This window comes from Portunus trituberculatus, chromosome 39 (genome assembly GCF_017591435.1).
Source record: "Portunus trituberculatus isolate SZX2019 chromosome 39, ASM1759143v1, whole genome shotgun sequence".
NCBI classification, from domain to species: Eukaryota; Metazoa; Arthropoda; class Malacostraca; order Decapoda; family Portunidae; genus Portunus; species Portunus trituberculatus.
In genome coordinates this window covers 11,428,627-11,451,286 of record NC_059293.1, presented here as the reverse complement: position 1 = coordinate 11,451,286, position 22,660 = coordinate 11,428,627, and the positions used below count along the sequence as shown (strand labels likewise).

General features: G+C 40.6%; 1 protein-coding gene across 1 annotated transcript; it reads left to right on the top strand.

Annotated features, from left to right (window-relative positions):
• The first annotated feature begins 126 nt into the window (after nucleotides 1–126).
• Nucleotides 127–22,628, top strand: LOC123515763 (ruvB-like 2). Its single transcript, XM_045274620.1, has 11 exons — nucleotides 127–275; nucleotides 5,051–5,188; nucleotides 6,347–6,522; nucleotides 6,831–7,059; nucleotides 9,529–9,638; nucleotides 9,752–9,870; nucleotides 10,231–10,343; nucleotides 12,739–12,959; nucleotides 15,372–15,510; nucleotides 15,722–15,824; nucleotides 22,249–22,628. Exons 1-11 carry the CDS (start codon nucleotides 267–269, stop codon nucleotides 22,275–22,277), a joined length of 1,386 nt encoding a protein of 461 aa, XP_045130555.1. The 5' UTR covers nucleotides 127–266; the 3' UTR covers nucleotides 22,278–22,628.
• Nucleotides 22,629–22,660: the final 32 nt, after the last annotated feature.

Genomic DNA, 22,660 nt, shown 5'->3' with positions numbered 1-22,660 from the left:
CCCTGTGTAGGCTTAGGTAAAGTTTCCCGTGAGGTTATTGGTGTCACTTTATTTATGGTATCATGTGATGTTTAGCTCAAGTTTTCGTGGAACTTAGATAATTAATCCAAGTGACTATGTACCAGCTGGTAGGATAAAAATGTAGCGAGCCGTTGCAAAGACAGAGCTGACCGACTAACTATCTGAGCCAATGAGCGGGCGGCGTCCCGGCGCACCAGCCATCGCCGCCCAGTCCTTCACAACACTCAGGAGTACCACGCGGCATCATGGCGGGGGTGAGTTACTCTTATTTTTATCATTAACGCGCTAGTTTGCAGGTGTGGCGTGAACTGAGGGTTGCTGCACCACTGACAAGAGCTGAGTAGCCATGGATACTGTTGTGAATGTGCCGACTGACTTCTCAATTGGTCCATGTGGAGTTTGCAGTCAGGGTCTCAGGCACTATTGTCTTGCCTACCTAGAGGCGTGTAAATTGGATGGTAGAAGAAAATTGGGATTGGTTTAGCAACAGCACCTCCTAACGAAGCTGTAAATCATTCACGTTTAGTAATGAAGCACTTATGCACAATACATTGTTTCTTGTGGTTCTATTTAGTGGGCGCCCCTACCTTGTGTGTCCCATACAGGTGCTTGTAGTCTGGTAGGTGTCATAATGGGGCGGTCCACTGGGAGAGCAGCCCCCATGGTTAGGATAGGTTTTTCATTGGTTAGGTTAGGTTAGAATAATGCAGCGGGGACTTATGGCACCACTCTGCCCCTCTTCCTGGTTAGGATAGGTTAGAATAGCAGGCACTATCACAGAACAGTTACCCCGTCACCTACCTCTCAGCTGCGCGGGTTTGGGTTGCCATCGGTCGCCAGATCTCAGCCAGATGTATACTGTTGCCAGTATAACGAAAGACTCTCTCTCTCTCTCTCTCTCTCTCTCTCTCTCTCTCTCTCTCTCTCTCTCTCTCTCTCTCTCTCTCTCTCTGTTGCACTGTTAGAACGTGTGGTGTGTGTATACGATAGAATCTCTTTCTCCTTAGCATTTTCTTTACAGTTAAAATAATGTTAACGTAAGTGATTAAGACAACCCAAAGTCTCGCCCACACACACACACACACACACACACACACACACACACACACACACACACACACACAAAACAGCAAGAAATGAATATGCTAAGGTGAGAAAGGAAGAAGAAAGGAACAATGAAAAGGACATTGTCGAAAAATGTAAAGAACAACCAAAATTGTTCTACAGATTCATAAATGGAAAAATAAGGCAAAATGAAACAATAGAAAGGTTAAAAGGAGAGAATGGGATGGTGGAAGACCCAAAAGGTATGGCAGAACTGTTAAATAGTAAATTTCATGAGGTCTTTACTAAGGAATCCAAATTTGAAAGACCACAGAGTAATAGAGACATTGTCCATATGAAAGAGGTTAAAGTAACCAAGCTTGAAATAAAAAGTTGATGACGGAATTGGATGAGGAGAAGGCAATGGGACCGGATGAAGTCTCAGGCAGAATACTGAAAGAATGTAGGGAAGAACTAGCAAGTCCTATATACAACATCATAAAATGCTCAATAGAAAATGGAACAGTACCAGTAGAATGGAAAAGAGCTGAGGTGGTTCCCATATATAAGAGCGGAAGGAAGGAAGAACCTTTAAATTACAGACCGGTATCACTAACTAGTGTAATATGCAAGATGTGTGAAAGAGTAATAAAGAAACAATGGATTGAGTTTCTTGAAGACAACAAATTATTATCAAATAGCCAATTTGGTTTTAGAAAAGGTCGGTCATGTGTAACAAATTTATTGAGTTTCTACTCTAGAATAGTTGATAAAGTACAAGAGAGAGGATGGATTGACTGTATTTATTTAGATTTAAAAAAGGCATTTGATAAAGTGCCACATGAAAGATTACTATGGAAGTTAGAGGAGAAGGGTGGCTTAAAAGGAAGCACATTGAGATGGATGAAAATTACTTGAGGGGGAGAGAAATAAGGATGGTAGTTAAAGATATGAAGTCCAAGTGGAGAGCAGTAGACAGCGGAGTGCCACAGGGGTCAGTATTGGCACCAATACTTTTCTCGTATATATAAACGACATGCCAGAGGAGTGAACAGCTACATAAATCTGTTTGCGGATGATGCGAAACTGTGCAGAGTCATAAAACAAAAAGAGGATTGTGAAATACTGCAGGAAGACTTAAACAAGATCTGGAAATGGAGTAAAAATGGGAGATGAAATTCAATGTGGACAAAAGCCATGTCATGGAAATGGGAAAGAGTGAAAGACGACCAGTGGGAATCTATAAGATGGGAGATGGAGTAGAACTAGAAAAAGTAAAGAAGGAAAAGGACTTGGGAGTGACGATGGAAGAAAACAATCAACCAGTAAGCCATATTGATAGAATTTTCAGAGAAACATATAATTTGCTAAGGAATATTGGAGTAGCATTTCACTACATGGACAAAGAAATGATGAAGAAATTGATAAGTACTATAATAAGACCCAGATTGGAATATGCAGGAGTAGTGTGGACCCCTCATAAAAAGAAACACATAAGGAAATTGGAGAGGCTACGAAAAATAGTGTCAAGAATGGTTCCAGAATTTGAAGGGATGACATATGAGGAGAGACTAAAGGCTATGGATCTACCAACCCTGGAACAAAGAAGGGAGAGAGGAGACCTGATACAAGTTTATAAATTGATCAACGGAATGGACCAAGTGGATAATGAGAAACTGATCCTGAGAGAAGAATACGACATCCGAAGCACAAGATCGCATAGTAATAAGCTGAGAAAAGGAAGATGTCTGAGAGATATTAAAAAATATATTGTATTGAGACGTGGAACAGTTTAGATGAAGAAGTAGTGTCTGCAACGAGTGTGCACACTTTTAAAGTAAGATTGGATAAGTGTAGATATGGAGACGGGGCCACACGAGCATAAAGCCCAGGCCCTGTAAAACTACAACTAGGTAAATACACACACACACACACACACACACACACACACACACACACACACACACACACACACACACACACACACACACACACACACACACACACACACACACACACATTTATCCCCATCCTGCAACATTAAAGTGATTAAGATGACCCAGAGTCTCCCCATGTATACACACTCGCGACATTAAAGTCATTAAGGGCATGTTGCAGCCAAGATTTGAAAAATTCATTGAAAAAAAAGTTACATGATTTATGACTAGAGGTTTTCAGAATATTATAAGCTACTGGTTGTCTTTGATGTGTATGGATATGAATGTGATAGAGTAATGATAGCATGTATAGAGTTGCATTCAAAATGCCATACAGACCTTATCTCAAGTTTTTTTTTTTTAAATGTACTTATATATATATATATATATATATATATATATATATATATATATATATATATATATATATATATATATATATATGTAGAATATATATACTTAAAAGATACCTGAAGAAATGTAGAGAATTCCTTTTTTTTTTTTTTTTTTTTTTTTTTTTTTCTCCATACTTCATGAGGTCATTTTTTTAAGTTTTTGCATTTCATGATGTCATCAAAGCAACATGAAAAGCTGTTATTTTGCCTCATTATAAACTTTTTAATTACTTTAGGGGAAAACTGGTCGGACAAAATGTTATCCTAATCCCCTGCCTCCTCTTCTACATTGTCAATCACCAGCCTTCATTTACAGTATGTACAAATCAATGATAAAAAAAATTGCATTGATTTTTTTATAAACTTGAGGTTTTGCTAAGATTAGAACAAATGACCTGATTTATAGGTATTGTTAGTCAAACTTTTTGAAACTCAAACAGCTATTTGGAGTGAATTAAGTTCAGTATTGAGTCTCCACTCCACTGTTCTTAAATTAATCTTCTCTATGCTGGTACAGTCCTCTACAGCCCACACTCCTTTACTCCCATAAAGCACACACTAATAATTTAACAATGCACTTTTGTAAAGTTGCTCACTGTATCAAGAAACAAATATATAACCTAGAAAATTTATGGAACTAAATATGCATAAGTACTTCTAGTACAAAATTGCTGATATATATGTACCAAAATTTCTACAAAGGAAAAATGACAAATAATATTGGAAACAAACAGCTGTGATGAATGTAAAAGAAACTGAAGGAAAGGTATGAGGACTAAAGAACCTTAATATGATACATAATCATATTACAAACATTTGCATAATGCAACAAGGTTTGTAACACTACAAGTGCATTTATTAAAAGATATATATTGTGACACCAATAAAAAAAAAAAAAAATATATACGAAGCATTCTGGACAACTTGTAAAACTTGGGACTAATTTTCTAGTGGCCATAGATCTGCTGGAAACTTTATGGAGGCAGTTTTTCATTATACTGGCAATAATATGTGAATGTTCTTGTTTTAATGTTAGCTGTGGGTGAATTTTGTGGTTTGAGGCTTTTTATACTTTTGTTTTTCAATTATTGCATTATAATTTCTAGTTTATAACCTTGCTTTTTGTAATTTTTGGTTTGTTAATTGTGAATTGCAAACAATATCTTGTATTTGTGTTTTATACTTTCATTTTTCAATTACTACATTTTAATTTTTATATTCTTCTAACCATGTCATTTTGGTGTCTTTGTCATTAATGAATTGCAAACAATAAGTTATGTTCTTTTAGAACTTTTTTTTACCATTTGTTCTATTAAATAATAATGATGATAATATTTTGATATATTTGAATGGTAACCTACAGTCAGCTGAGACTTCCACATATTGTTATACTTGTATATACATGTATACTTATATACTAACATACATGAATCTGACATCTACACAATCTCATTGTGGTATCTGACAATTTAGTAAGAACTAGAGTGCCCATATCCAAATTTGAGACAAAAACAAGCTCTGAAATGTATGCATGTGGAACAGTAACATATGCGCTCTGCAGAGCGCCACTAGTTGGTGGAGCAGGGTCTGAATGTAATGACAAAGAATAATTAATGCATCCTGCTCTTCATTATCTTACATTCCCTTTCACAGGTAAGCTTGGCAGCCAGCGAGGAACATGAAATGACCAAGATTGAGCGCATTGGAGCTCACTCTCACATCCGGGGCCTGGGGCTGACTGATGACCTCACTCCCAAGGCCTCGGCGCAGGGCATGGTGGGCCAGATCAAGGTGAGCTGAGATGGGGGATGGGGACAGGAGCTGTTTGGGAGAGGTCTGTATTTTGAAACGTTGGTGCTCTTCATCTTCACTATGTTCAAAAGGCTCTAGGTGAAGTGAAACTTTTTCAGTGTTTTATGGTTGTGAAAGATTAACAAGTTTTCTACATTATGGACATGAGAAACATGATTGTGAGGGCAGCCAATCTTGTGACCATTGCAAATAGCTGTGGTGAGATAGCTGAATGTTTAGTGAGGTAACAGGCCATTTCCCCACTGGTGATTTACCCCCCCTAAGGTTATTTACCCCCAGGCCTTTAACCCCCATGGGGGATTTAGATACCCCCTTTATGATTGCCCAAGGTGCTCATGAAACACCCAAGCAGCACCTCGCCGTGGTTGGTCATGACTTTGTAAATTGCCCTATTATCAACTACCTCAGAGGAATCGCTCACAATTTTCATCTGTGAGAAACATGATTTGAAATGTGCAGTATTTTATTATTTATATTTTATTACAAAGATCAGAGTATTAACAATGTCAGCAATTATGTAATAAAGATGTAATGCCTTAGTGTCATTTAAATTTAAAGATAATCTTAGTGTAACTTCCCTTTCATATTTTTGTGTTAAAAGTAAAGAACATTTTAACTTTCGTTGTGGATTTCTCTTACCAAATATTCGTATTGTCCACGACACGATAGTCATTTCGCAATCATGCATGATGCATTTCTATGATGAATTATATGTAGTTGGGAGGGGAGACTGGGTTGGGCAAGGGGAATCACGAATGGGATGTTCCTGGGGTGTTAAAGGCCGGGGTGGAAATAACCTAAGGGGGGTGAAGGCCAGGGGGAAAATCACCTAAGAGGGATAAAGGTCAGGGGGTAATCACCTAGACTCATTTAGAGAATATGGGCCAGAGGGAGAAAGCAACTAACCACAAAATACACATTATCAATCAATATTTACTGAGCATATCAGTCATGGATAGTATGGATGTAAATTTTTCTACATACATTTCCATTAATTGAAAAAAAATATTTCTTGATAATGTGATATATATATATATATATATATATATATATATATATATATATATATATATATATATATATATATATATATATATATTAACCCAATTTGTATAATAATTATTTCACTATTCACAGGCTCGGCGTGCAGCGGGAGTGGTGCAGAACATGATCAAGGAGGCCAAGCTGGCAGGGCAGGCAGTACTAATAGCTGGCCAGCCAGGCACAGGCAAGACAGCCATTGCCCTGGGACTTGCACAGTCTCTTGGCTCAGACACTCCTTTCACTGCTATCTCTGCCTCAGAAATATACAGGTGAGAGCCAGAGGGTGTGTAATGAATAGTTGCAGGTAGACTGGGTGTGCATTTCCATGTTTTTGAGTAATTACATTTTTGCTGGACCATGTCAAGTCCAATTTTCTATTTATAATTTACTTTCATCATTTATTTCTTTTCTTTTCTTTAAATTTTTTTTCCCACACTGCTCTCTTTATCAATGAATACCAGTGTTTTTTGTTGTTGCATATGGCCAAAAAGTGTGTGTGTGTGTGTGTGTGTGTTTGCATTTGTATTCATCATCATATCTTAATCAAAGTGTGATCTTTGGGACATCATCACACCAGCCTGGGTATGTCCAAGACTGAGGTGCTGACACAAGCCTTCAGGCGATCCATTGGTGTGCGCATCAAAGAGGAGACTGAGATCATCGAGGGTGAGGTAGTGGAAGTGCAGATTGACCGGCCTGCCACAGGTACCGGTGCCAAGGTGGGCAAGCTGACACTCAAGACTACAGAGATGGAGACAATCTATGACCTCGGGAACAAGTTGATAGAGTCCCTGACAAAGGAGAAGGTAAGGTTGCAAGGAAGGGGGATAGGAGTTGGACCAGGGGTAGTCAAACTTTTCAGTGCAAGGGCCACATTAGAAATTCACAATTTTATAGGGTTGCATAGTCTATTAATCTAAAATAATCAATATTTGAAACACTAAATAAAAGGCCTTTAACCCCTTCCCCAACAATTTTTTTTTAAATGTTTCTTTTTCAGACTAATTTTTTTATTTTGGTTCTATATAGTGTCGACCGGGGAAAATTGGACCGTCCAACAAGCCGGTACAATTCGGACCGCCTCATTCTTATTTACAATAAATTCATATATAAATTTCTTTTTGAAGTTTTGAGCATTTCACGATAGAAAGTAACTATTTTCACATTTCTTGTGCAGGTTTGATAAAAAAAAAAAATCGATACAGGAAAGAATTTACAATTGTATGACTGAAAGCACTGAATCGTAGCCAAAAAAAAAGTGCGGCAAAGTTTGTTTTACCAAATCAGCGGTTTTGGCGAACTTTGTTGTGGCGGTCAGACGCGGCTAACTATCCTCTTCCAAATTGATGATTATAGAGTGTTTTACCTCTACTTTAACATGATTTCATCAGCAATACTTTATTTAGCTTCGTTTTCTCACAATTAACGCTCACTTTTTGGTTCAATTTACCCTGGTAAGGAAAATGCGGCCGGGGGAAATCGAACCGGTAGTTTTTAGTGCGCAATTGTTTATATTTTGAGAATATGCATTAATATTTTGCCCTGTGCCATCTTTGGCTTATAAAGGGGATTGCTTAGACTCATTATATACCCAATAATGATTATTAGGATAATTAGGGTAATTTAGGAAATTTTAATGAAGACTATAAGCCTATAAAGGACTTCAAAAAGCTAGGAATTGTCCGCTCACACTCTCTCTACAGGCTAGCGAGCGATAGCGAGCTCAATAATCTATAGAAAAATGAATGTGGAAACCAATGAGCAGTATTTTTATACAAAAAATCAGCTCCCTGTTGCTCGCTAGCCTGCAGAGTGGGAAGGAAAATTAACGTGACCAGTCTTTTGACACCCTGAGCCTATACCCTGTTTTTACTCAGCTGATCCTCTTTCATCTGCTAGGAGTGCCCATTAGTAATATATATGCATATAATCTGCTTATTATATGCTTATGTATCACTTCATAGGGACCTTATAAAAGTACCTTTCACATTCAGAATAAATAATCTTCTTACTGAATACAATAACTTCAAGTGTTACACCAAAACATTGGCTAAAGTAGCCAAGTAAATGAGTAGGCTATGTAGTCTATGAGTAACAGTTTTTTGTTCTACACTGTTTCTTGCCATTGATTTTGTTATTTTGAATGTGAAAGGCTCAATGTTTATGAAGTAAAACTTTATTTTTTTGAGAAATTATATCCATTTTTATATATACATTTTTTTTTTTTTTTTTTTTTTTTTTTTTTTTTTTTCATTTATAAAGGGTGGTTCAAATTACCCTATGGGTGGTTCAGTTTACCCCGGTGGGGGGTTCACATTACCCTGTCTTTTTGATAACTGTGAACCACACTTATTACTTCAAAGCTGAAGAATCTGCTATGAATGATTTTTTTTTTTTTAGTGATTTAAAGGCAATAACTTGCTTATGTTTTCATAAAATTTTTGTAAGTTTATCTTAATAAATGTGGGAACAGTATCAAAGTTTGTCAAAACCTGGTCCAAGTTACCCAGGTCGACACTAGTATTTTTCATGCTGATTATGAAAACAGCTTGTAATTACTGTTTTCCCCCATTTTTGTGGTTAACTTTTTATTTTGAAGATACCTTTGTAGACATATACGAGTTAACTCGTCTTCCTATAAACTTCAAGCTCTCCTCCTCCTCCTCCTCCTCCTCCTCCTCCACACTTGTCGAGAAATATTCATTGTCTGATGAACTGGCAGTGTCATCATAAGTATTCAAGCTTCAGAGGGAAGGTTCATATTCGCTATCTTCCTCAGAACTAGACATTTGGGGTGTAAATTATTTGAAAAGGGTACAAAACATGAGTGGTAATGTGGATGAAAACAACACCCATGCGACGACAGTGGTTGCCGGAGCAAGTCTAGTAAAAGTGTCCTTGAAATCCCACCGCTCCATCCTGTTGCCTCTGCCAGGCGTATGATTTGACGAAAATACTCATTTCACGCATAGAATGGCTTAGAAAGGCTCAGAATCGATGAGTATATATGTCTGTGGCTGATTTTTGAAGGTCGTAGTTTTAGACGAGTATACTCGTCAAAGACGGAAAATGGAACAAGTGAAAACGAGTATACTCATTTCTGCCGAGGAAGGGGTTAAAGAAGAAATGCGATTTAAAACATACAAACATCTTACTTGCAAAGAAAAAATTTCTAATTTCAAACTTCTGAGTGCAAAGATGCTTTCTCTTTCAAATTTACTGACACTTGGGGTTGCCACATTCCAATAGCTAGTATGACTTGTTCCTTTCCACAGGTCCAGGCTGGTGATGTGATAACCATTGACAAGGCTACAGGCAAGATCACCAAGTTAGGTCGCTCATTCACACGGGCTCGTGATTATGATGCCACAGGACCCCAAACCAGGTGAGACTTGTGTTTCCTTTGTTATGTGGAGATTTTTGGTCACATTATGTGAATTTAAGCATTGCTAGCCTTTAAAGATGTGTCCAGAACCATAAGATTGATTGTGTTGACAGGTTCGTTCAGTGTCCAGAAGGAGAATTACAGAAGAGAAAGGAAGTGGTACACACTGTCACGCTGCATGAGATAGACGTCATCAACAACAGAACTCAAGGCTTTCTTGCTCTCTTCTCAGGTGTGTGTGTGTGTGTGTGTATTGTGAAAATTGCAGTAGACGTCATCCAGACTAAGAATTGCTTTGATGGTGTTTTGATTAAAATGTGTTATAGATCTTAATAGACCCTGATGTGACATATATTTGCAAGGATGTACTGAAGCAAAAATTTTTAATATTTTCTTACATAATACTGTGTAGGCTCTGACACTGTACTTTTTTTGTAAGTGTACATAACAATATGTTCCTTTACTTACTACCTGGAATATGGATTTTTTTAGAATTTTCCTCTATCAAACTTTGGTTATTCACAAGTAGCTTTCCCTGAACACCCAGCCTCTCTGTGTTTGTTGTTCTCAGTCCTCAATTCTGAATCTGCAGGAGACACTGGTGAGATCAAGGGAGAGGTGCGGCAGCAGATCAACGCCAAAGTAGCAGAGTGGCGGGAGGAAGGAAAGGCAGAACTGGTCCCTGGTGTTCTCTTTGTGGATGAGGTGAGTGCCACACTGCCAACACTGTCCGTTCATACTATCATCACAGCATTGTGCATGTAAGTTTGTTGTTATATGCCTAAAGATTACATTTACAGTAAAACCTCAGCTCACGACCATAATTCATTCCTAAATCCTGTTCGTCACCCGATTTGTTCGTCCCCTGGGTCAATTTTTCCCATAAGAATGTATTGAAATACCATTAATCCGTTCCAGACCAAAAAAAAAAATCATACTTTTGTCCATAAAACCCATTCAAAATACCTTTAATGTATGCATGACATGAACGAAATAATTATAAAAAGCCTAAATTGTTTTACTTACCTAAATGCTATCAAAATGATAATAAAATGAATAAAAAAGAAAAGGTTATTTACTTGAGAGACTGGACGTTGATGGCATGATGGAATGGAGGAGAGGAGGATGGGGAGGAAGACAGACAAGATCCGAGAAGACAGTCATGAGAGAGGACTTTGGATGTGCGCAGCGTGCCAGAGCTACACAACAGCTGTGTAGCGTCACAAGTCAGTGCCGCTATGTGGGGCCCCGTTATAGTGAACATCGGCGTGGGAAACATGGAAAGATTGCCAGTCTTCGTCTCTGCCTTGGAAGACCCTTGCCTGCTGGGGATTGACTTCCTCACGCATGTGGGAGCAAGTTTGGACTTCCAAGAAGGGAAGTTAAAGGCACGTGGCCAGGAAGTTCCTTTGATCTTCGGAGGTAATGCTCAGTGTGAGAGGAGCGGGCAGTAGGGCAATGTTCCTTGCCAGGCGAGCGAGGAAACAGCTGCGATGGATGTGCCACAATCTGCAGTACCTGGACATGGCCAGGATGATGATGACAGCAACACTGAGAGCCACCAGAGCAGTGAGGATAACGCCGAGGAAGCTACAGTAGAGCGCGCCGGTAACATCACCATGCCCAGGAAAAACAGGAGAAAATCGTGGTGGCACGGAGATTATGTTATGTAATATTATTCGTATGTTCCTGTTTCTATTTTCTTTTGTGCTTATATTTTGTTTTGTTGTTGTGTGATAGCCGGGTTAGCTATCACACAAACGGCTAGCCTGCCGGCGAGCCGTTTAACCATGTTCGTCCCCCAAAGTATCGTTCGTCCCCTGGGTCGATATATTGACAGATTTTTTGGTCGTCTCCCGAATTGTTCGTCCTTAGAGACGTTCGTCAAGCGAGGTTTTACTGTATATGTATATTTATGCTTATGAGTCATCTTATCTCTATAGCTGGGGCTCTTTTTTAACTCATCAACCCTCCCTCCCTCCCCCACAATGAAGTTTCAAAATTTCCAAGGACCCACTATCTTTTTATTTAGGAAAATAATTCCAGTGACAAAAACCCTGTGCAGTAGTAGTGTTTTACTTACATCAGTGATGGCAACCAAGGGAAAAAAAACACAGAATAAAAGCCACTATTTGCCACTCCAAAAAGAAAAAGAACATGGCGTATTCAAAACAATGGCCAGTTTAGTTAGCAAGGTTTCTTGATGCTTCTCTCTTGAAGGTTGAAGGTAGTGTTGCCACTTGCCACCACTGCTTAAATTCCTCAAGACTGATTACTAAAAAATAATTACTCGTGGTTTGAATTCAAGAACTTTTTTATTTTTTAATCTAATACCTGATTTTCTTCAAATTTTTACAAATTATAATGTAGATTATAAATTTTCCAAATGGAAGTTTCAATGATCCCTTCAATGCCAACAGTAATATTTACTGTTCCCCAGTTATTCATCAATCCCCTCGATAGTCATCAACCACTTTGAGAACCATTCCTCTATAGCTTATTCAAGGGTGAACCAAGTCAAGTATAGGCTTTTTCCTCCATAACTAGTGTATCAGGATTATTTAGTCTTTTTGACATAAATTGGAGGCCTTAAGGTGTATAATTCTAATGTGTCTCAAACAGTGCCTGAATGAATAGTTGTGATTTTAAAATAAGTTGTGGAACATAACCCCCCTATAATTAATGGGATAAGATCAATATAAGTGAATTTATATTATGCAAGCTTTTTGCAGAACATAACCCCCACATGTAACAAATATTTGGTATACCGGTAAAATTGAAGGGACATGGCTCAAAAACTAAATCATGTATATACCTACTAAAGCTGGATGTGTAAGTGTTTTTAGCTCTATCTGAAATATGCTGGCATGAGAATGCATTGATCGATATTTCAATTTCACTCCACTTAAAGCTGGCACAATGTAGTTATTAGTAACTTCATAATCTGTATTGTGCTTTGTGAAAGTCAATATGAGTTATTGGAGACATAATGGTTGATGAGTAATGGAACTGACTCACTCTTACTGAGTGCCCTCCCTCCTCCCTTCTCTTTTGTATCAAGTACATTACATTTTATCAAAGCAAGACTAACATTTTTTAGGTACACATGTTGGACATTGAGTGTTTCTCCTTCCTGAACCGAGCCTTAGAAGACGATATGGCCCCTGTGGTGATAGTGGCCACCAACCGAGGCATCACGCGCATCAGAGGCACCCAGAACATGTCCCCACACGGCATACCCATCGACATGCTGGACAGAATGATCATCATTAAGACCGTTCCATACCAGGAGAAGGAAATCAAAGAAATCTTAAAAATCAGGTCTGTATGTAGTGATGGTTGGATTTCCATCCCAGTGTAGATTTGCTTTTCGTGATTTTTTGGTAAATACTGGATCTGTTAATGCATTCAGATACCACGTTTTTTTTTTTTTTTTTTTTTTTTTTTTTCCCACCATGTGGGCTTTTCACAAAATTTATGGGCTAAAGGGAGTACTTTTTTGGGCTGCCTCCTATCTCAAAGCCCACCCGCTAGGAAACCGTTGCCCCGAGTGAGGAAGCCCAACCTACACTCAGACTGTGGACAGGATTCGAACCCGTGCGCTCAGAGACCTGGCGGACTTCAAAGCACGCATGGTTTCACTGTACCACGGCGGTTTAAATGCATTAGAAATGCTAGGTCTACAAAAAGCTTTGAAGATGATAAAGTACAGCAAGGATTGAATGTATTTGCATTGAAAAAAAATATAGAATTCATTTTTGATTGTGTAGATCAACTTGCAGCTACTTTCTTCCTTCATTTGCCACATTCCCTAATTTTAGAATCTGTTTCTCTTTCTATGATTAAGACAGGAAATTTATTTCTTTGGTTCAGACATGAAAAGACAAATGTAAGTAGAAATTAATATTCTCTTAACCCTTTCCTTCCGGCGCTTAAACTATTTTCCCGTTTGCTATGACGGCTAAAATGGTAAACCTAGAAATTGTCAGAAAACTGTTTGAATAATAATTATTATTTTCTCTTTGTTATTCTGAATACAATGATGTACTTTGTAGCTCGATGTGACCTCTGAAAGTTCAGTTTATGCCTTATCAAGGATTCCTCCTCCTCCCGCTGTGTGATCCATCAACCAGAAACAGCCCAGAGAGCGATGACACCGCGCACTCTCTCTCTCTCTCTCTCTCTCTCTCTCTCTCTCTCTCTCTCTCTCTCTCTCTCTCTCTCTCTCTCTCTCTCTCTCTCTCTCTCTCTCTCTCTCTCTCTGACAAGTTACCTTCTACCATTTTATTATAAAATCGAAGATAATGAAAAAATGAACATAAATGAATGATAGGTAATATTTTTTTTTCACTTTCCTGTACAAGAGGAGGAGAAACATAATAAGTGACTTTATATAAAATATGCTCTGAGAATTGAGAAGAATTACAGATATATTCGAAAATTTAGGGTATGTTGCAAAAATAGCTGGCAAGAAGCAGCGGAAGCCAATTATATCAGTCTCTGCAAGTTAGTCATGGCGCAAATACTGCCCAAGGAATCGTCTCCTGCACCTCCTTCACCCCCTCAAATTTCTCCTTCTCCCTCCTACACTTCACTTCTTCACTCTCCTCCCTCCCCTGTGATCTCTCTTCTGTCCCACACTCCTCCCTCCCAACCTCTAGTTCGTACTCCCTCCCATGAAGTCCCTCGTTCTCTCTCCAATACTTCACTTATTCGAACTCCCTCTGAAATCCCTCCTTCTCTTTCCTTCACACCTTGACTTCGCACTCCCTCCCCTGAAGTCCCTCCTTCTCGCTCCCACACACCACCACTTCACACTCCTCCATCACCTCAAAGTCCTCTAAACTCCTTAGTTTCCTTCTCTTTACCTCTCTGGTTGTCTTCACTTTCCTCTCCTTATACCCCACCTTCAGTCTCTGTTATGTTTAGTATGTTCTCCTCCCCACATCTTTCACCATCCGATTCTTCTACTATCCTGATGTGCAGGATGACTCAGACTTATCTTCCGATGAAGATACTCATCATGTAGAAATATACCAAATTGGGTTCCAGCATCCTTGTAAGGAATAAGTAAGTTGACAAAAAATATTTTATTTCAAGTAACTATGTTGTTAATTACAAATGAGACGTACTATTATTAGTAGATTATCATATACTACGATATTTATAGCTAGGTAGGAGTAATAAATTGAACAATCATCCTTGTACAGTAGGAAGCCCTGATCCTCTCATCCTCTGAGGAAGATTACCCGTAGTCATAATAGTTCAGTTTCTTCTTCTAAATATTCACTGTCACTGTCTTCAAACTCAGAAGCACTGCTAAATAAATATGTTCTGTCCTGCTCTATGGTGAGTTATGATCTGAGATCCTTTGCTCTTATCAGATGTCTCTTCGTACTTATCACGGTGCTTTCCACCCGGTGGGTCGCTGGGGTTGCCAAGTGTCGCCCGGAGAATGGGAAAATAGCTTAGTTACCGCTAAATTTCCAGAGCTAGTGACAACACTACATGTGGAAACATATGCTAGACACTTCCACTCACCATCTGACTCGAGAAACAGCGCTTGGAGCTCAAAATTGAAGCGCGAAAATTCTTGATTACGAGTATGATCGCCGTCGCTACGGACGCATTGATGCAATTATATATATATATATGATTGCTGGAAGGAAAGGGTTAATGATGAAATACATTAAAATTCACAAAGGAAATTTTACTTAAAAGTGTTCTTTTCAGATGTGAAGAGGAAGACTGTGAAATTCAAGATGAAGCGTTAGTTGTGTTGACCAAGATTGGTGTGGAGACATCCCTGCGATATGCCATCCAATTGATCACGTTGGCAAATCTTGTTGCTATTAAGAGAAAAGAAAAACAGGTAATATTGGGTATTGCTTCTTTTAATAAGGAGAATAAAATGCATTGCATGCCATACACACTGCTAAATTATTCCCTTGTGATGTCAAATGTTTTGAGTGAAAATAATTTCCTGTTGGTAATGCTGTATTATTTTTTCATGTAGAATTTATAAGGATAAATTTACTAAAAAACGATAAAGGTTGTTCTTACAACTGAGATTTTTATTTCAGATAACAATACCAGATGTCAAGAAAGTTTATCAGCTTTTCATTGATGAACAAAGATCCCAGAAGTTCTTGAAGGAATATGAGGATGAATTTATGTTTGATGAAGGTAAAATGTAGCTTAAGGGTGTCATATTAGAATTTATAATGTACTATGGATCACCATTCCAATTAACTTTGATTGCATGGGTAAAAAAAAAGTTATACCAGATGTGTTATCATGTCATATCACATGTGGAACTAGACCTATTATTTATTTTGATAGTTACAGGAAATTTGCTGTGGTAGAACTAATCAGCTTAATTTGAGACCCATAAAAATCATTGTTGAACTATTTGAGTGATGATTCCTTGGGTGTCATGTTATGTTGAAGAATGTGACTTGACTACTAAATAGAACTTGTTTGGTTTCAAATGTATACAGTAGTATACCTTGTTCACTTAACCTATATTCCTGGCGCTGAGGCTGGTGTAAAAGCTGGACGCTGATTGGCTGCACCCCTCTCTCACTAGCACCCACGGAGAGGCTGTGTCTCGTATGTCCAGTGAGAAATGTTTTTATTTTATATGCTATAACTCACTTCATATAAGGGATAGCCAGATTTGGTTAACACCATATATCCTGTTTTGTTTTGCTCGTTATTTTCAAAGGATGTTCATTGAATGCTGAAATGTATTATTGCATCATATAGGAAAAACTCCCATGAACGCGATAGTGTTATCAGAATGCAGGTAAACCTCCACTTAATGAAAACACATAGTCATTTGTAGCCACATGTTACTCGCCGCGGCTTGCGGCGAGCCGCTCCGTAGTAGTGTTGGTGGTGGTGGAGCAGCTCGCCGTAAGCGGCGGCGAGTAACATGTGGCTACAAATGACAAAGTGTTTTTGTTAAGTGGAGGTTTACCTGCATTCTGATAACACTATTGTATTCATGACAGTTTTTTCTATATGATGCAATAATATATTTCAGCATTCAATGAACATCCTTTGAAAATAACGAGCAAAACAAAACAGGATATAAACATTTTTATGAAATCGTCGCAGTTCAACTCGTCATAATACCATTATCTTTTTTCTTTTGTTAATTTTCTACAATATATCTTGATTGTACAGTCACTGCTGAGTCATGGTGTTAACCAAATCTGGCTATCCCTTATATGAAGTGAGTTACAGCATATAAAATAAAAACATTTCTCACTGGACATACGAGACACAGCCTCTCCGTGGGTGCTAGCGAGAGAGGGGTGCAGCCAATCAGCGCCCAGCTTTTAAACCCGCCTCGGCGTCAGGAATATAGGTTAAGTAAACAAGGTATAATCATAAGTATTGGATGCCTTGGCAGAAGAAAAAAAGCATGGTTTTCTTGAGAGGGAATCATTTTAGCCAAAAGCATTAACCTCTTCCATAGTATCATCACATCCCTCAGCTATGCACTAATGCCTTATAACTTTCAGCATGCCTTGGGAATTGGTGAACAGTAATCTGTAGCAATTTTTCTCCATCCTAACATATTGTGTAGTATCTCAGTATAAATTTATTGTTATTGTCTTTTGAGGTAACAGCTGTTAACTATCACAACACTTACCATTAAGTTGACATTTCCCTGGATATTCACTACCCCAGACACCTTTGTGGTTTGCTCTCCTCTGACCTTCTTGGGTTCCCAGATCCATACACTAGTGCAGTCTTTTGTCTTATGTTCAGTTTCCCTTTAATGTACCCACTTTGTCACAATGTGTCCAGTGCCTCCCTCTTGCAAGATAAATCCTCACGAGGCTCATTAACTTCATCTAGTATGAAGTGAGGCCATAACTGATGTCTTCTCCAGATGGGTGTGGCTGCCAAACCATTTGGTCATCATCCCTGGAACCCACCTGGATTGATAGCAAAGATAACTGGCATCATTGGTACAGCAGGTCTTCCTTGACATACCATTAGATATTTCACTTTTACAATTCTCATCTTTATGATATTTGGAGTCGGTACTCATTCACTACAAATAAGTTCAATGAGCTCCCACTTTTTCATGGTTCAGTTATCATTTCTTCACTTTTATGTGGACAACATGTGTTATATTGGATTCATAGTGCACTGATTGGGCTACAGGGCACCATATGTTCTGCCCTTGTCCTTCATGACACACAATGCTGCTGCTAGAGCCACTCACACATTTACTCTTTAATTGTTGTTTATGTTGATGGAAATGTGTGTGGCCTCTAGTGTTGTCTTCTTCCTGCATAAGCCACGATGCAACACTGGGATTCTTCCAGTTTGGTAGATCTATCCTGTCCATTTAGTTTATTAAGGCACTGGATGTGTGTTGTGCCTCACACCAGCACGGTGTTCTTTTTATTCTGGTATCCAGCTCCCTGCTTGTTTTATTGTAGTAGCTGATGTCGTAGCCACTGCATGGGATTCAGTATACCATGCTGATAGGGCTGCTCTTCTGCCTTGTGTAAAGTTCTTCACTTATTTTCCACCCTCCAGTGCTCACCACACTTTGGTTAGTGTGGTGGAGAGCCTCTCCAAGTGTGCGTTTCCTCCGACACATGGAGGATCAGTCATTTCTTCTCTTTCTGTCTGACCTTCCTCCCTAAAATCTTGTGCACCTTGTCTTCCAGTTCCAGGGTATCCTTTGGGTACCCCTGCTTGATGAATTTTTTTATGTTCTGGCCTATAGCACCTGTAGGTAACTTGGAAGAGTATTGGAAGCACTGTTAAGCTTCCATCCATTAATGGCACAGGCTATTTTATTTATAGTGGTACCCATATTATCACCCAAGTGCATCTTTGGTGTGTAACCACGTGTAACCACCTAAAACCTGGGTATCATGGTGATATGTAGGTAACTTTAAGCCACTCGACAAATGGCATAGTTTCAAGGTCGTACTTGGTGGGATTCGAACCTACGTGTGGATGTCTGCCTGATCCCACGCTCACCACCTTATCTACTTTGCCACCTTCTCACTAATGTGCTTATTTTCCTCAAGATAAATGACACTCCACATTGACCTATGACCACCAAGATGAGTGGACATGCAGTCCTTCCCTCCACTGGCTTAGTGAAGTCAGGTCACTTTCTGATCTGCATGACCTTTCTACTGGTTATGCTACATGGTTGTTGGTGGTGAACAGCAAAGTAGTGATGTTCAGTGACAGTACAGGTAAGAGACCAAGGGCACTGTCTCCATTAGCAACCCTGGATAAGGACTCCACTCTGAAGAAGGCAGCCTACCACTGCCAATGTGACCTGCTGGAGGACAGCAGCAGCAATAGTACCAAATGCTACCCAAAAGGACAGCCCAACTTGATGGAGTGCAACAGTGACTGTGTCCCACTTGAGCTATCCCTCAGGAGCAACAAGGGGTAGAAACAGCAGAAGGACAGTGATGAGAAAGGACAACTGTCAGGACTGACCAAGCTCACCCTCAGCAAACCCTGAGGCCCAAGTTCAACCTGGGCAGCACAGGGGACCACAGCAATGCCTACCTAGCCATCACTGCCCTAGAGAGAGAATTTACTGACCTGAGAATGGAGGTGTGGCCCAACCTCCAAGGCAAGTATATCTTCATGCTCAAGGACAAATACTCAACAACATCGCTATGCCAACAAGAACAGGATGCTCCTTGACCCCAGCAAGAAGATACAAAGGGTGATGCTGGAGCTCTACCTGCTGTACCTGTTCCTCAGTACAGCAGAGGCTCACCTTCAAGGCTCTGCTGGCTTCCTGGGTCCCTCCAGTAGTGACAGCAGCAGTCCCAGGTGCCACAAAAACTCCAGCACCCCAAGGCATCATAGAAGGCCACCCAGCACTGTGAGCAACACCAGCATCCACATGGCCAGTCCCACCAACAACAGCAATGGCATTCCCTTGCCTTGCCTCACCTCCAGTCAGGTCGATATGGGTCCAGCCACAGGTTCCCACCTACTCCAACCCCACAGCACACTCCTTGCCAAAGTGGAAGAGGGATCCAGTTGGCCCATCCCAAGTCCTCTCCCCTGTTCATTGCCAGTCCATGATTAGAAAGGAAGATACTCAGGTGTATCTGGCAACTGAACCAGGGAGACAAATAACAGCACCACCTCAACCAACACCCAAGCCTAGTGGCAGAGCCAGACCCCAGAACCTGGATACAAGCACCAACACTCATGATGATCCCGCAGCCATGGGCTCAGCACAGACAATGGCAAGATGAGCCATGGCCCTGAGCAACCCCCTCCATGACATTCCTGTCATTTTAACTGAGGAGATCCAGGTATCAGTGAACTGCATCATGGTGCAGATGATGTATCTGATGCCCCCAACAATGCTTCTGACAAGCTCGAGGATCTGGACACACTTCTCCATCAAGAGACAGCCACTGCCATCTGCGAGTGTGACTGCCAGCCTCCACCCAACCTGAGGGACCCATGCCTGCATTCACTCCACTCAACCAACCACCACCAAGATAGAGCGTCAATTTACTGAGGATGCTATCCACAGGGACCAGCTTTGGCAACTTTGAGTGGCAAGTGGTGGACTTCACACTCACCACCACAGAGGGCACCAGCACCATCCCTCACTGCAGGGTCACCATCCCAGTGCAGTGTGGTGATGGCATTGAGGTTCTGGCTCTCAAGTTGCAGATGGGAGGCCTCCCACTCCTAGTGTATTAGATACACAGAGCCAGTGGTATCTGCTGGAGGTAGAGTTTCTCATCCTCTCTTCCCACAACAACCTCCTTGTGCCCGGCAACCTCAATGCCCACCATGCTGTTCAAGGATGTCAGTCACTACGTGCTGGAGTGGTACTCCACTTTTAGCCACCATGTATCCTTGGGCCTACTCTAGAGAAGTGTGAGGATGGCCTCATAGGCTGCCCTACCCTGCTCACCCTCACCCACAACAGGAGGTAGAGAGGCTTGTCACTGTCTTCACAGAGCAAGATTCCAGTGACCAGCTTCCACCAGGCATGTTGTCTCCCTTCAAGAGTTCAGTTGAGTGACAATGACGCCACGCTGCTAGCCATGCTTAATGCATTGTGAATGGCAGGCTGTCTTGCTATCTGTGTGAAAGTAGGCAGACATACAATCCATCCCCAAACTGAAGGAGCTCACCAAGCTCAGACCATCTCCCTCCTCAGCTGCACAGCCAAAACAGCAGGGAGGACAGTTTTTTACCTATAGCACCTGTAGGTATACTTGAAAGAGTATGGGAAGCTTTGTTCAGCTTCCACCCATTCATTAGTGGCTTATGCTGCTGCAGTGACCCTTGTCATCACTGGCAGGGGCAAATGCAGCAGGCATCTATGCTATCAGCAGAAAGTGCAAGGAACTGTGGCTGAGGATATCAGCTGAGAAGTCCCTGGCCACAATGGTGGTGTCGGCAAATCCAGGCCTGGCATCTCCATGTCCAGGGACTAAAGCTTACCAGTACCTCACGGTTTGAATTGACTAACGGTTGTTCTTCATAGCCAACACCGCCTTCTTAAAGGAGAGGATGCAGGCCAAGCTGATTATAATGCGGGCCATGACACAACTCACGGCAGGTGCCACTACTCTGTCCTGTGCCTGTATTACATGCTATGAGAACCATGCTGAGAGCACCAAAACACTAAGCACCAAGATGGACTGGTGCACGTGCCATGCAAAGTAAGGTCAGCCTAGTGCCCCTAACCACAAAAGTTCAGCAGATCACCACCTGCTGCACAGCTAGGGTGATGGCATGTGATGTGGTGGGTGCAACACAGAGGAAACTACACATGGTGCACACCCAGGGTACTGACAACCCCAGATCACCCTGGCCACCTACATTCTTGCCCATACTGGCAACTGACCCTAGCCACAGGTGGACCTCCCCATCCCCGACTTCCACCCTCCACCTCTGCATGAGTGCCCTACAGCAGTCTTCTCTACCACATGACTGTCTGCCGGGAAGGCACACTGCAGGACTCTCATGGCTATGGCTTGGGGTGCTGAGCCTGATAGTGCTGGCTACTTAAACAGATGGCTCAGTCTACCCAGACAGAGTTACTGTCCGTGTCTTGGATTTGCTCTTGCTGGGACGCTTAATTTCATCTTGGTAGTGGACAAGATAGGATCGAAGTGAGCCAACACATTTTCTGGGGAGAGTAAACCCTTGAGGTGCTGGAATGCCTGTTGCTGCTGTCCTCCACTGCCTGAGACAGTGGGACAGAAGTTGAGGCAAGGTACTTAAATCCCTAATGTCTCTGCAACAAAAACACCTTCAAAGAGAGAAATATTGAGGAACAAAGCACCTTGCCTCAACTTCTTCAACTTCAGCAACATTAGCTAACAAAATTAATTACTCCAGTGTTATTGAACAATAATACATTAGATGTATTATTGTTGATGCTTTTGGTTGAAAATGCATTTTTCTTTATCAAAAGTATCTGGCAGCCTTGAGGCATATGTATCCCACTCCTTTTTCTCCCTCCCCTTCTATTATCCTTCCTCCTTCACTAATCTCTTCCTTATTATCTCAAGTTTTTACCTTGTGTGTGTTGTCACCATTGTTGTTTTGTTGTTTCCAGGAACAGATACAATGATGGAAACAAGCTGAGTGGACTGGCAGAAACTACCGGGAGTGGGAGTTGGCCTGACACCAAACCTGCATTCATTTGTTATCAGTTAAAGCATACCTGATAGTATATAAAATACCATTCTTTTTTTTCTCTCTCTCTCCACCTTACACTTCCTGCACATGCAAGGTAACACTCAAGAAAGAAGCTGCAAAAGTCACATCATGCTACATTTTTCTAATGTAGCAGGAGAGGACTCCATACACAGTTTATCTTGTGAGCAAATATTACCTTGTTTGTGTCGATGAATTCTGTGTCACACATTGACTGTTATAGCATTGCTGTCAGTCACTACTCTTTAGTACAGAATTAGATAAACAATTACAAATAAATTTTCTTTTTTATCCCTATGGTTGTAGCTTAT

Excerpts from the sequence above, each read along its gene's own strand:
- LOC123515763 (XM_045274620.1), top strand. Across the intron at positions 5,189-6,346 it reads GCATGGTGGGCCAGATCAAG|GCTCGGCGTGCAGCGGGAGT; the intron begins GTGAGCTGAGAT and ends CACTATTCACAG. Across the intron at positions 6,523-6,830 it reads TCTGCCTCAGAAATATACAG|CCTGGGTATGTCCAAGACTG; the intron begins GTGAGAGCCAGA and ends TCATCACACCAG.